Source organism: Seriola aureovittata, chromosome 1 (genome assembly GCF_021018895.1).
Source record: "Seriola aureovittata isolate HTS-2021-v1 ecotype China chromosome 1, ASM2101889v1, whole genome shotgun sequence".
Lineage (NCBI taxonomy): Eukaryota > Metazoa > Chordata > Actinopteri > Carangiformes > Carangidae > Seriola > Seriola aureovittata.
Window position 1 is genome coordinate 11,047,562 of NC_079364.1, and position 14,461 is coordinate 11,062,022.

The window sequence follows — 14,461 nt, forward strand, 5'->3', positions numbered from 1 at the left end:
ATTAAAGAATAACTTTAAAATGAATTAAAGTTCACGGGGCACCAGCCTAAACTAATAGGCAAAATAGCCAATATGGTTTTAGTCTCAATTTATTACCATTAATCTGGAACTTTGATTAACCATTAGCTTACTAACTATTACCAAATTACCAAATCAATAGTAAATTACAGTTGAAGGATTGGAATTCTACCGAGTAGAGGTTGGCAATATTCACGCTTGTGCAACATTAAACACACCAGTAGTTATACTTAAAAAGGCATTTATTTACAATGGAGCAGAGTAAAGTACAATGTCTAATCTAGCATATACAGGTGTGTGTGTGTGTGTGTGTGTGTGTGTGTGTGTGTGTGTGTGTGTGTGTGTGTATGTGTGTCTGTGGGGACACAGACAAAGGCAAGATGGCCGACTCAAAGTGGTCACTGTGACCACATGACCTGAACAAAGAAGACTACAAAGATGGCGGTAAACAAAGAAACTACTAAAATGGCCGCTGAGACCACCTAGTGTGTGTGAGAGGGGAGGTGTGAGTTTCTTTGTTAGCCTAGCTCATGTAATCTAAAGGTACCAGGTTAGAGGGGGAAGGTTAGCTTCATGCAGGTTCTAGGACTGAGACGTACTGCTATGTGTGTGAACATACGAGTACTCGATTAACTGTATGACTGACCACAACCTAAGCAAACATTACAACAACAAGACATCAATCAACAAGTACATTAACAAGTTAAGGCTTCTGCTGATTAGCTATGCTGTGCTGTGCTATGCTGTGCTGGGAGAGGTTAGGCCCAGTCCGTTAACGTTACCCGATCCTTGGAACAAGCAAAGAGGTCCTTTCGAGTGTTTTGTAAAGTCCAGTGAGTTTGGGGGGTTTCCTGGTGGAGTAAAGTCCTGTCTGGCTGTGTTGCTTGCTGGTATCTCCTTTGTTCTCCTCACAGAGTTAGCTGTTCCATGCTAACTCTGCTACGACTCCTGTTGCTTGGAAAATCAGCTGGCCTTGTGTTGTAGCCGCTGATTCTGAAGAGGATTTGGTTCACTCACAGTTAATCCGAAGCAGGTCGCTGTTGTGGAGGAGAAGAGTGTTTGCAGGCTGCTGTGAGCAGGCCGGCGAGAGAGCTAGTTTCTCAGGTAGCCGAGCTGACCTGGGCTGGGGCCTTGTTGCCCTTTGAAGAACCGAGAGGAGAGGGCTGGAGCTGCTCTCCAGAGCAAGCCAAGAAGGGAAGAGAGCGAGAAGGGGTCTAGAAGACTGGTTTTGTTTGTGACACCTTAGGGGGTCACATGTCACACGCTGGCCCACACTGGCTGGCCAGTGGGGTCCATGGGGGGGAAGGGTCATCCCCAGGTGTGAACCGTGAGGAACTGTGGGGTGTGAATTCCTTTGTCCAGTGGAGCAAAGAAACATTTGGTCTATTGAATGACTGAGTCCCAACAGTCCCCCCTTTGTTGTCAGGATGCCACCTGACGTGTCATCCTGAGAGCATAATGTATAGTCCATTTGTCAGTTCATTCAACGGGTAACATCCGGGCATTTGTCAACACTATCTATCTTGGCTAAGCAGGAACAATCAGGTTACAAAGCAGAGTTCAGATAATAACCACAATGATCGAATAGTGTAAAACAACTAACATGTTTCCTAGTTACTCATGGTGTTAGTGAGGACAGGAAAGTCAGTGATGTTAGTTTGTTAAGGTGAGATATAGAGGGTGGCACCTAGAATGACAAGATTTGGAGTGTCTGGGTGAGTGTGCCATGTATATGCAGTGTCCTAAACTTGTATCTGATTTGATTCAGAATTTAGTTTGCTGCTGCTGCTGCTGACAAACCCATTGTGTCCATCTGGAAGAGTGTAGGGTACCCTGAGCCTACTTACTGTCAGTACTCAGTGCGGCGAACTCTGGAGCGCCGGAGCTTTAAGTTTTCCTTAACTTGTGGCACAAAGCTGTAGCACTTTGAGTAGCTGAAGGAAGAACATTCAGAGGCATTGTCACTGTCTGAGTTAACGTGGTCAGAGATGACGTGGTCATTGTCTGATCCATGTGTTGACTGGTCCTGTGTCTGAGCCAGAATTTCTGCGTAAGGCCGTCTCCTGCTCCTATTGTGGGAGTGCCTATCTCTACGCACTTGGTGGGCGTGGCGGTTACGCTCAGCACCCATATGTGGCCTTTTATCACCCCCCTTCGATCTGTTCTGAGGGTGATCTTTTGAGGTTACATGTCTGTGTGACGCTAAGGTGTTTGAGTTGCTAGGCTCAGTTGTTTTCCCCCTTGCCTTGGAATTGACCATGGTTTCCCAAGCCATTTTTGTCATTTTCTTTATTTCCTGCATGGTGGGCTTACCTTGATGCGTCATCAGTGTAACATGAGTGCGTACACAGGGATGGAGGTTTCGTAGGAACAAAGACTTGAAGGTGGAGTTCTGCTCTAAGCCTGGTGTGTTCCTACCCTGAAAATATGCATGCCTCAAACGTTGGTAAAAGTCATTGGGATGTTCATGGCGGGAGTGTTTGATTTGAGAAGCTGCAACCAAAGATTCTATCTCATCCGCAGCAGGAGAGAATTCTTCTGTCAGTGCTTGACAGAGCTCTTTGTAGTCATCTCTGACACTGGGAGGCAGTGATTGCATAAACTTGTGGACTGCTTTTGAGCTGGTCTTCCACACAAGTTTAGTTTTCTCCCTTTGGGTTGCATGGGGCAAATCAATTAGGTTGTGATCTAACTCCCTAAAGTAGTTTTCAATATGTTGATCAGAGCTGTCTGGATCAAAATGTTCAATGTCCTTTGCTATGAACTCAAGCACTTCGAGGCGGGGGCACTGTGAGGTTCCTACTGATGAAGGCGAGACTAAGCTAGCTGGACTAGAGGAAGGAGCTGAACAGCGGTCATCACTCTCATGGAGGTGCAGAGAGGAGGCTGAACAGTCCGGAAAAGTTTTGGTCCTTCTGTTGGAGGGGTGAGCACAGGTGAAACTGTTATGCATCAGTGGCTGATGGGAACATGAATATCCTCTACCGGATAAACTACCTGCCTCTTCATTGTCAGTTTCAGGAAGATGGGAAGTCAGGTGGGTGTAACCTCTGTCTCTCAGTGGAGGTTGAGGAGCTGACTTCATTTCCCAGGACTTAGGGTCAGTTGGGAATTTGTCCCATCCTCTGAGTGGAGGCGGAGTTAACCTGTCATTAAGGGAAGAGTGTGAAGCAGAGAAACCAGAATCACAAGCACTGAACGATTGTGGTGGAGCAAGGCATTCTGATTTAACCTTTAACAATTCTTCCTTGTGTGAACAGAGATCTAACTCTGCTGCATGCAGGTCTCCTAAGTAGCGCATGGCTTTCTTGTTAGCTTCCTTAACTTCTTGGAGGAGAAAAGCATTTTGAGCTCTAAGCGATTTTACCTCCTCCTCTAGGGCTGCTTGGCTCTGAAGTGAAATGCTGGTTTGCCTGTGGAAGTTCAACAGTACACATCTTAACAATGGGCCTTTGGATGCAGTCTGAGCATCACCTTTGTCACTGAGTAGCAAGTCTATTTCTTTACTGCACTCACTGGAATTTAACTTGCTGATAAATTCTAGGTAGCCAGGCTTCAGGCTCTGTGCTAGGGAAGAAATAAACTGCTCTACACAGGAGTTCTCCATTGTTGTGTCTGGGAAAGAGGGAGGTTAAACAAGTTTTTCACAAAACAAGAAGGCAATATAGTTGGCTGTGGTGTTGCGCTGGCAGACACCTTGTAGTGTGGTTTGGCAGTACACTAGCCTAACTAAACAATGCAGTGGCCTACACTATGGGGGGTAGCTTCCTGTGGAGGAGGCGTAGCTACACTAGTGGGCATAAAGATTAGGGACAGTAAAGGCAAGTGCAGGTTTACTGTCTGCTTAAGAAATGTTTCAAAAAGCAATGACTGAGATGCAAGGCAGTAACAGTCCAAAGATTATCTCTTCAAGTCGACTCAGGCTGTAATGCAAGGCAGTAACAGCTAGGTGCAGAACTTGGGTTTCACAGGGCTGGTAGCACGCTGTGGCTCTATCTCAGGCTCTATTTCTTACTCAGGCTGAAATGCTTGGCAGTAACAGCCAGGTATAAGCTCTCTGTGTTACACAGGGTTGTCGGCACACAGTGTTTAATGTTAAAGGGAGCAGCAATTCTGACAGCTTTACTAGATAGCATTGAACACGTGGTATTCAAATGCTGAACTGAGGTTCTTACATTTCCTACAGACTAAACTCAACTGGAATTGTTAGCAACAATAGCAGGCTCTTGATACTAAGGCTTAAGTGTTAGCTATTAATAACTGGAGGACGTCTAATATTACTTAAGGTAAAATTAGTAAACCAATTCTCACCACAGTGCACTTGTTTGTAAGTACACCTGGACGTTTACTCCTGTGGTGGACTAAAAAAATTTTTTCAACCTTTGCGGTTTTGGCCAAATTATGAATTTAATATTGCACAATTATGAATATTTGCCAGCAGTACTCGGCCTCACACGGGGCACCATTATGTTGGGTCTGAGCTCTATTAGTAACTGGAAATCATTAGTACTCGGCCTCACACGGGCGGCACCATTATGTTAACAGTACTCTACCTCATGAGCTGGACACCAAATGTGTTAGATTTCGGTTGTTTATCAATTTATTGGCTATCACAAATTAAGAAAATATTAATATTAAAAATATTAATATTAAAGAATAACTTTAAAATGAATTAAAGTTCACGGGGCACCAGCCTAAACTAATAGGCAAAATAGCCAATATGGTTTTAGTCTCAATTTATTACCATTAATCTGGAACTTTGATTAACCATTAGCTTACTAACTATTACCAAATTACCAAATCAATAGTAAATTACAGTTGAAGGATTGGAATTCTACCGAGTAGAGGTTGGCAATATTCACGCTTGTGCAACATTAAACACACCAGTAGTTATACTTAAAAAGGCATTTATTTACAATGGAGCAGAGTAAAGTACAATGTCTAATCTAGCATATACAGGTGTGTGTGTGTGTGTGTGTGTGTGTGTGTGTGTGTGTGTGTGTGTGTGTGTGTATGTGTGTCTGTGGGGACACAGACAAAGGCAAGATGGCCGACTCAAAGTGGTCACTGTGACCACATGACCTGAACAAAGAAGACTACAAAGATGGCGGTAAACAAAGAAACTACTAAAATGGCCGCTGAGACCACCTAGTGTGTGTGAGAGGGGAGGTGTGAGTTTCTTTGTTAGCCTAGCTCATGTAATCTAAAGGTACCAGGTTAGAGGGGGAAGGTTAGCTTCATGCAGGTTCTAGGACTGAGACGTACTGCTATGTGTGTGAACATACGAGTACTCGATTAACTGTATGACTGACCACAACCTAAGCAAACATTACAACAACAAGACATCAATCAACAAGTACATTAACAAGTTAAGGCTTCTGCTGATTAGCTATGCTGTGCTGTGCTATGCTGTGCTGGGAGAGGTTAGGCCCAGTCCGTTAACGTTACCCGATCCTTGGAACAAGCAAAGAGGTCCTTTCGAGTGTTTTGTAAAGTCCAGTGAGTTTGGGGGGTTTCCTGGTGGAGTAAAGTCCTGTCTGGCTGTGTTGCTTGCTGGTATCTCCTTTGTTCTCCTCACAGAGTTAGCTGTTCCATGCTAACTCTGCTACGACTCCTGTTGCTTGGAAAATCAGCTGGCCTTGTGTTGTAGCCGCTGATTCTGAAGAGGATTTGGTTCACTCACAGTTAATCCGAAGCAGGTCGCTGTTGTGGAGGAGAAGAGTGTTTGCAGGCTGCTGTGAGCAGGCCGGCGAGAGAGCTAGTTTCTCAGGTAGCCGAGCTGACCTGGGCTGGGGCCTTGTTGCCCTTTGAAGAACCGAGAGGAGAGGGCTGGAGCTGCTCTCCAGAGCAAGCCAAGAAGGGAAGAGAGCGAGAAGGGGTCTAGAAGACTGGTTTTGTTTGTGACACCTTAGGGGGTCACATGTCACACGCTGGCCCACACTGGCTGGCCAGTGGGGTCCATGGGGGGGAAGGGTCATCCCCAGGTGTGAACCGTGAGGAACTGTGGGGTGTGAATTCCTTTGTCCAGTGGAGCAAAGAAACATTTGGTCTATTGAATGACTGAGTCCCAACACCTGACATGGTTTCTTTTTGTATGTGATCAAAGATTATGGAAGATTGCAGTGTGAGAGATCAGTTAATTGCTGTGATTTCTGTGTTGATGACTGTTGATGCCCATTGTTAGAATTCTTGAATTAAAATCAAAAATAATGTTTTGTGAGGTCACATTGACTTTGACGGACATAAGGAACATATACATACTAATTTGACTCGAAACAGCACATAACAAAATACATGTATGCATATAACACGGATTATTATTATGACATTTGTTCAAGTAGATGGATTTTCAAGTCTATAAAGGGACATGCACAGTACTGGAATGGAATCCTAGGGCACTTTTGCACACTTGTGCTTTTGCGCTTTTTGACTATTGACACTGTGTCTTTTTGCCGGTGTATTCAGTGTGTCGACTTTTAACATCTTTTGGCCTCATGTCTCTTTCTTCCAGGGGGCCTTAAGAAGCAGCCATCAGATATCTCCCCAGGAATTTTTGGGAGAGCTGAAGTCGGGGGTGATGGACGAACGCCTATTTGCCTGTCTAGACTCATTGCGTGTGTCCCTTACCAGCAACCCTGTCAGGTACAGTACAAGATTATGACACTGAAAAATAACTTGATGTCCTAAGTACAAGTGCCCTCACAGTTGTGTCTAAATTTTTCTGTTTATAATTACACAGCATAAAGTCAGTTTGGTAGGGTCATCATCATAGGCCATGTTTTATTAAATATTTGTGAATATCTTATTTTTCTCTAGTTAAAATTTTATTACTTCATGAAAATAAATTGAAATTTCACATTGTTTTTAATAAAATGAAATGAAAGGATTCAAATAAGACATTGAAAAAGTATAGAGTAGCAAAAACAAAGAGCTACAGCTCACATACCCTGAACCTTGGAGGTTGTGTCTGTGAAGACATTCCAGGAAAAGATGTGAATCATAGTTGTAGCAAATTGAAAATGCGTCAACGGGAACAAAACATCATAGCCTGATTACTGAATTCATTTTTAATCTCAGTGAATGTGTTTAAACTGTTGTATTGAGTTCTACAAAACATAATCTTTTGATTCAGCCCACCATGAGCAGCAGAATTGTATTTATGAGTTGTTTCTGCAATGTCTCAATTGACTTAATGCATATGTCATGTGCGGTTGACTTTTTAAAGAAATCTGATTGATTCTGATTGTTTGTGCTGATCATTTAACCAGGAAAGTGTAATGCACATTAAAGGCTTGGATGTGCTGCAGCTGTCAGCTCCCTTAGTTGTCTGTGAGAAAAATGTATAGGACTTTAAGAAGTCTGGTTGCCCATATAACTTCTTTGCTTTTGGGGATGTTCATTTAGAATTTTTTTCCTGAGCGGCAGCTGACATTCGTTATCCACCGTTAACGGACATGCATGTTGACATGCTGCGGGGTTAGTCTAGTGTGTAGTCTGTTAGCTCTGACAGGAGAAGGCCTACTCGGATAGTACTGATTTCTCAGGATGTTTTAACTGTTCAACTGATAGTATTAAATGTTCAAAAGTTCTTATTGTTGGTTAATGATTAAGCGGTTAATTATGAACAACCCTAGTTTACAGCTTAATAATTTAAACTAGTGCATTATGTGTCTGGGCACATTGTCCTCAACAGTCTCCACAATCCAAAGAATCTGCTCCAGATATATGATTCAACTGAAATGCATTTTCAGTTGAGGTATTCTTAAAACTCTCCCTCGCCTCCCTATGTTGGCAGGTTTTGGATGCAGTGTTTATCCCTGTCAGCATTTTTTTTTTAAATCGGAGAAATACTTAACAAGAAATGACAGTTATGTAATTTTCACATATAATCCATAACATTCATACTGTCTATTTGTTAATCTCTCATCGCTGTCCACTTGATGTACACTTTATTTAACTTGAATGTATACCTGTATGTTAGGGTTCATTGTCAGGCCATAATCGTGAGTTTTATTTTTTAAGTAAAAGGACAGGGTGGATAGTTTTGTGTCACAATGCTGAAACGAAGTAAAAGTATATTTCTTGCCAGTATAAAGTAAATCTGACTCTGTTTCTAGGGGGATGGGATGTTCTTTGGTGCTGTCTAAGCCACACTGACAGGCAGATCCATGGCAGTCTTGTTTTGGTTGTCTCCATCTCTTAGATTTAAATTGTTGCTTTGGGCTCTCTCTGTCTGAGGTTGGGGATGAGCAAGTTTGTCTCACATTATCATATACTCTGCCAGAGCCACTTTAAAGGCAGTCAAAAACCTAAGCTCAAACATTTAGTCTTCACTGACTTCTTAAAACTCCACTACCTCCTATCGCCACACACACACACATGTGATTTATTTGATCACAGTAAGCCATTTTCCTGATCGATGTCATGGGTACATAGTTTCTGTATAATAAGATCTCAGTGCCTCTCAACACTCAACACAATGCCTTTCTAGTTCTGTCATGTTGTTTATGGCAGATTGAGGATGACTGTGGTCTTGCATCATTTTATGGGCTCTCACCTTATATTTCATCCCTCATCTTTTCTGTTTGCTGTTTGGTGTTCTTTTAGACCAAAGAGGCAATAATCTACGCCAGTGGTCAGTAACCTTTTTCATATGGGGTACCAGTTTTAAAGCTTAACTCCACTAAGGTTGCAGGAAAATTTTGACCTATTAAAAGTTTTGTTTAATCACACGCATTCAAAATACAACAATGGAGAATAGCATTGCACCAGTTGCTGCATTATATTATTGAGCACCTTCAAAGCAAGTACGTATCACCTGGTACTCTTTTACTTGGACAGACTCTGCTCTCTTCTAGGTGTCTGTTTATACTGTTCATTACAAGAAACTAATGAACAAATGTCAGCCAGTCAAATTTTTCATTAGCCATTGTATATATTTGATCAATGTATAGTAAACAGTGTGTCTGTGTACAATAACTTTAATACTGGCTCTGCAATATAAAGCCAAAATTGTTCAGAAGGGAGACAATGTTTTTAGATAACTGACTGAGAAGTTTCATATAGGATTAATAAAGTAATCACTACTTTCTCTTCATTAGCACACACAGTATTTTGAATTTATCCCTCAAACCATCCTTGGATTGGTATGACTACCTTCCACTTTTTCCTACTTCTATTCCTTAGCTTTTGCCTCTAACCAGCTTACATTAGTGAATGAAAATTTGTTTATTTATATGTTGTTAACACAGCTGGAGTCTCTCATCTCTTTATCAAGTCTCAGCCATCATTAGGCTCATGGCTAATAAAGCCCCTTCCTACAACCAGGTTGATCTTTTTGAGTTTGCATCTGAAAGCCCTCACACCCACCACTACGATCTCCCACCTACTTGCACAATAAAGTGATTGCACATGGATGTAGGAGTAAAAGAACTGAGACTTCATTATGTTTTCTTGAACCTCTTGAGCACTGCAGCTCCGTCAAGAGCCTTTTGAACTGCCTCACTGTTTTTGATCAGGATCAATGACATTAGCAAAAATGTACAAACACAGCCAAGGACTGATGTCCTTCAGAAATTGAATTAGGCTAAACATGCTCAAGTGTTAATTATGTTAACAATAAATATGATGAGATACTGTATGTTTGTCACTTGACCTTTTTGATTATAAGGATGAAACATTGGTAAGATTAAAATAAATTATTTTAAGAGCTTGGCGAATCAATAAATGCAACAATAGGGTTCAAGGATAGAGAAAAAACAGCTAATACTTGGAACAACCATGGTGTGTTCTATCTCCCTCATTGGACGAAATGGACCAAAATCATACCTTGGCATTTTTAGGCTGAATGGCAATGGACAATAAAAATCTTACAAAAAGTGGGTTAAACTGTTCAGATGTAAATAGAAGTCACAGGTGAGATGTCAGGCAGTTTTATTTAAACAAAACTATCCAAATAAAATGCAAATACAGGGTTTCCTTTCCTGTTTGAAAATATACAGCTGCAAAACATGAAAGTCAGTTGTTTTCAACAACATAATATACAACTGCACAATATATCAACATATAAATAAACAAAAGTATAAAATGAAATTTATATTAAATAAAAACAGGCCCATCTCTGAGAAGTGTTGTTTTCAACAGCAATAACAGACTGAATTTCTTTTTACAAACCTTATCCTGTAGTGTTGGCTGGCGCTGTCTCTCCCTCCATCTTGCAGCAGAACTTGTGAGTTGAGTGTGGATGGGTTTGTGCGCAGACGCAGAGAGAGAATGGGGGCCGAGAATGGGTTATGGAACACAACATCAGACTATATTGATATAAAATCAATTGTCTCACCCTATATCTCATTTGAAAACTTATCAATATACCTCAAAATGACGATATACCCACCAGCTGTAATTTCCAGTCAACCCTATAATATTGTATGTAACATATGCACAATATAAATGATAGCTGGCTACATCAGCTGTCATAAGTCATGGCAGTCCCATAAACTGTGACATACATAAATAGCAACAATCTATGCTTACCAATTTAAAAAAAAAATTTTTTATGGGACCCTCACGATTTGATTCTCAAGGAGAATGTGGCCTGTAGGCATTGACTTTTGATGAAGTAACCACTAATAAAATGGACAGTCATGCTCATGTATAATGACATAGTTTGGCTTGACCATAAATCTGCCTTGGCTAGAAAAGGTGACATGGCAGAGGTAACCCCTTGCAATTTAATAGCACCATTACATTCCTGAGTTGTGGGACTGATTTGGCAGTAAAGACATTTTGTATGCCACTGTTTTTGGATGTTGATCACTATCACTTTCTAGGCACTGTTGTAGCAACAACTCTCACTCATTGCCCCCATCCAATATCGGGTAGTTGCATTCTGCTTGTATAGACTGACAGACTTATATGCTTCCTCATCAGGTTCCTTTTGCTAGTGCAGACACACTTAGAGGTAATTTGGTACTTCCTGCAGCTCCACAGTGTGACCCTGTGACGCTTGCCTCTGAACCTTGTATACCTTACTCACCTCAGCTCTTCCAGCTCTTTCATTTTTTGTGAGGAGAGGCCATGTTACTAGCCCACAGGACCAGCAAGGCTACAGGATGTAATTGTATTAAATGGATTTGATAAATGGATCTGACAAACAAGTGGAAATTGGTTTTTGATATTATATTAAAACTGACCTTCAGGTTTAAGGCCCTGGATTTATTTTTCTTCAGTTTAGCTATACAAAATGGTAGAGTTTAGCATTTATCCTCTACACCAACGTTTTTAGTAAACCTTGGATGTTCTTCCTGTTTCTCATACACCTGCCACCCATGTGCGGCACACAGATTCACAGTTCCTTAAACCAGTCATAGTGATAGTATTGTCATCAGTACAAAATATACACACAAACGCCTTTGTTCTTATTAGGAAATTATGCACTCAGTTGCCACTTTAGTAGGAACACCAGTAAAATCGAATGCAATCCAATACAGCAGCTTAGCCATAAATTCTACCTTTACAAAACTAACAATGTTCCATTTTGATTGACACTTTTATAGAGGAACTTAATTTAAGTATATGTTTATTATTGAGTTTGTGGTTCGCAGTGATGTTGAACTGGAATGCATTATGTTGAGAGGTGTTTCAACTGTTTTGCCAGACTATCAAAATGATTCTGATGTTTTGCGAAATACTCTTGAATTTCAAAGTTTAGGTTAGTTTTCTTATTTTCTTATTCATTTTTTTTTTATATATATAAATCTGTTTATTAAGTTTTACAATTTCTCCAACATTACACAAAATCGTTCATGCCTACCCCCTTCCTCCCTTTGGTTTCTATAGCAGAGCAGCAAACAGGAAGAAACGTTGGCATTAAGAGACCATTAAATACAAAAAAGATATTGGAGAAGTTCAAAGTACAGAAAAAAATTAAATGAAATATCGCTGCAAGCAGCAATATGTGAATCCCTGTATGTCACATGCGGCACAGATGGCTTGGTCAGATCAGAAAGTTGTGTAAAGGTGATGTGTATAGAGTTCCAATACCATCAGGTAAAAGCTGAATTTCACAGCAGGTAAGTCTGTTATGCCGCTGGCAGGACCTGAACCCTGGTCGCCTCGAACTACTGGGTCCCAATTAAAGGCAGTCGCCAATGTAATTGAGCTACAAGGCCACATACAAACATCAAGTTTTGGCGAGATAAGGCATACAACCACGTGCAATCCCCAAAGTCATTCCATTACAATAACAATAGGGTTCCTACATGAAAAAAAAACTGTTAAAGTCTAGTCCAGAAAAGGTGTCCATGTTTTTTTCAAAGTCCCTCAGTGAACCTATCAGGAAAATCTCCTTTAGCTTACTGTGATATAATACATCCCTAATCCATCTGTCAGGGTAGGTGGGGACACATGTTCCCATTTAAGAACTATGAGGCGTCTAGCTAAGAGAGCAGTAAAAGAGATCAGGTGGAACGTCCATGCCAGATAAATCCCAGAAGGATTTAAAAATGTCTGTCCAAAGTTCAAGAAGGCAAGGACAGGTCCACAACATGTGGAGTAGATCAGCAGATAATTGTCTACAATGGCTACACAGGAAATATCTTTGCTAGTGTAGTTTAATTATAATGCTGCATGCAAATCTTATATTGTATAAGACTCTGTCTAGCACAGGTGTGAACAACTCTTGTCAGCTCCACCCCCAAATCCTGCCCCCCTCCAACTTTAAGATTTTTAAGATATTAGGATTTAATTTAATCTATTTCAATGTATATAATAAAAAAAAAAAAAAGAATGCTTGGAAATTCCCATAGTCAATCTCCGGTGAGATGTTGAGTCATTAAAATATGGCCTATTTAGCCTAGTATTGTCACAAAGTGAATAAAACATGAGCATCCACTAATAGAGTAGGTAGGAGTAAAAATGTAAACCCGAGTGCTGCTACAAATTAACCCGGGCATCCCAAAAAAGTAAATTAGCCTAGAATAATAATAATAATAATAAAAAAACTCCAGTGAGATGCTGAATCATAATAAAAATATGGCCTGTGTAGCCTAATAGTGTCACAGAGTGAATAATACAAGAAACGGAAAATGCTTGTTACATCTTCCTGCAGAATATGTATCAATTTATTTGTCTTCTCTCCAAAATAATCAAAGTTATGTCAATTTTATATTAATCTGAACTCTTTTCTTTCTCTCAAAACATGGTATTAAATGGGCCCAGACAGGGATAGCTACCGAAACCATGTATTACGGTCGTTACCGGTGTCACTGGTTGTTTTATCTGTACTTTTTAATGTTTTGTTATAATTTATTATCAACCTGCAGCCTCTCCTCTGCTCTGTGTGCAGAGGCTGAGATACTCCACACACATTAGAGTTGATGGCAGCTATGCTCATGAAGGTAGATGCAATAAAACCTCCCTGAGTAAAAAGCCAATACTTTATTAATACACCTGTTCAACAATCATAAGCGTGTAGAAAGCGATATTTCAATCTCCTCTGTCTGCAGTCTCTCATCTACCGCCGTTGTTTTACACAAACATAGTGCTCTACCTCAACTGATAGTGAATTGTTTCAAACAAGCAAAAACAAAATCTTAGTCATCCAGGTATCTTAAAGTATGGCAAATTCTTGTAAACGTAACTGCTTCCTGAGACAAACCAACCCCTCCTCCCTCTACCAGTGGTACCTGCAGGCAGTGAATCACATCCGTAGAAGAGGAAGGGCAGGATGAATGACTGACACTGACTGATATCGGAGTTATTCATTATTTCTAAACTTCACTGAGTATTGTGATATAATATGATTATTTATTCCATGTCAAATCAGACCTAATCCAGATACACAGGTAAAGGCATTGTTCTACCTCTAGGAAAAAAATGTCCACAATTTATTAATTCATTTTTAATCATCTCCTGAACTTTCTTCATGTTTTTCTTAGTTTTGAGATGTATTAGAAATTTTTTGTTTAGTTTTACATGCATTGTTATTGTTGTTAGTGGAAGAGTGATGTCATTCATGCCTCGCTGCATGTAATGACCTCCTCTATTTTTATTTAAGATGCCCCACATTGCTGGGATTTCAGCCTCCTCCTTCTCTCTGTCCCCAGAGAGAGTTAACTTGTTATGCTCAGGACAACATTTCAAAGTTAATTTTTTATTTCTGGTTCATAACCACTTTAGTGGAGTGCAACACTGCGCTGCAGTGCGTGGGAACCTTGGAGGCATTCTCTTGAGACTCTGTTAGAAGTCAAGCTACCTTAGCTGTGAAGTTAGCCAGATAAGGTGCCTCATTTTTCTCCTTGATTTATGACTGTTTTTGTTTCCCAGGGAACGGGGTGATGAATTTGTTTTCCTTATTTTTTAATGCTCTCTCCCTCACTCTGTTTCTTCATGTCTTTCTGAGACGATAGCCCTCAGTCGAACATTGCTATTCTGCTTTTGCATC

General features: G+C 40.6%; 1 protein-coding gene across 2 annotated transcripts in view; it reads left to right on the plus strand.

The window, feature by feature from the left end:
* LOC130171604 (protein diaphanous homolog 3-like) overlaps positions 1-14,461 on the plus strand; it is a 161,429-nt gene that overhangs the window by 13,617 nt on the left and 133,351 nt on the right. For both annotated transcript variants that reach the window (XM_056379666.1, XM_056379672.1), the window contains one exon: positions 6,530-6,660. In XM_056379666.1, the coding sequence (XP_056235641.1) occupies positions 6,530-6,660 (131 nt within the window). The remainder of the gene's footprint in view (positions 1-6,529; positions 6,661-14,461) is intronic.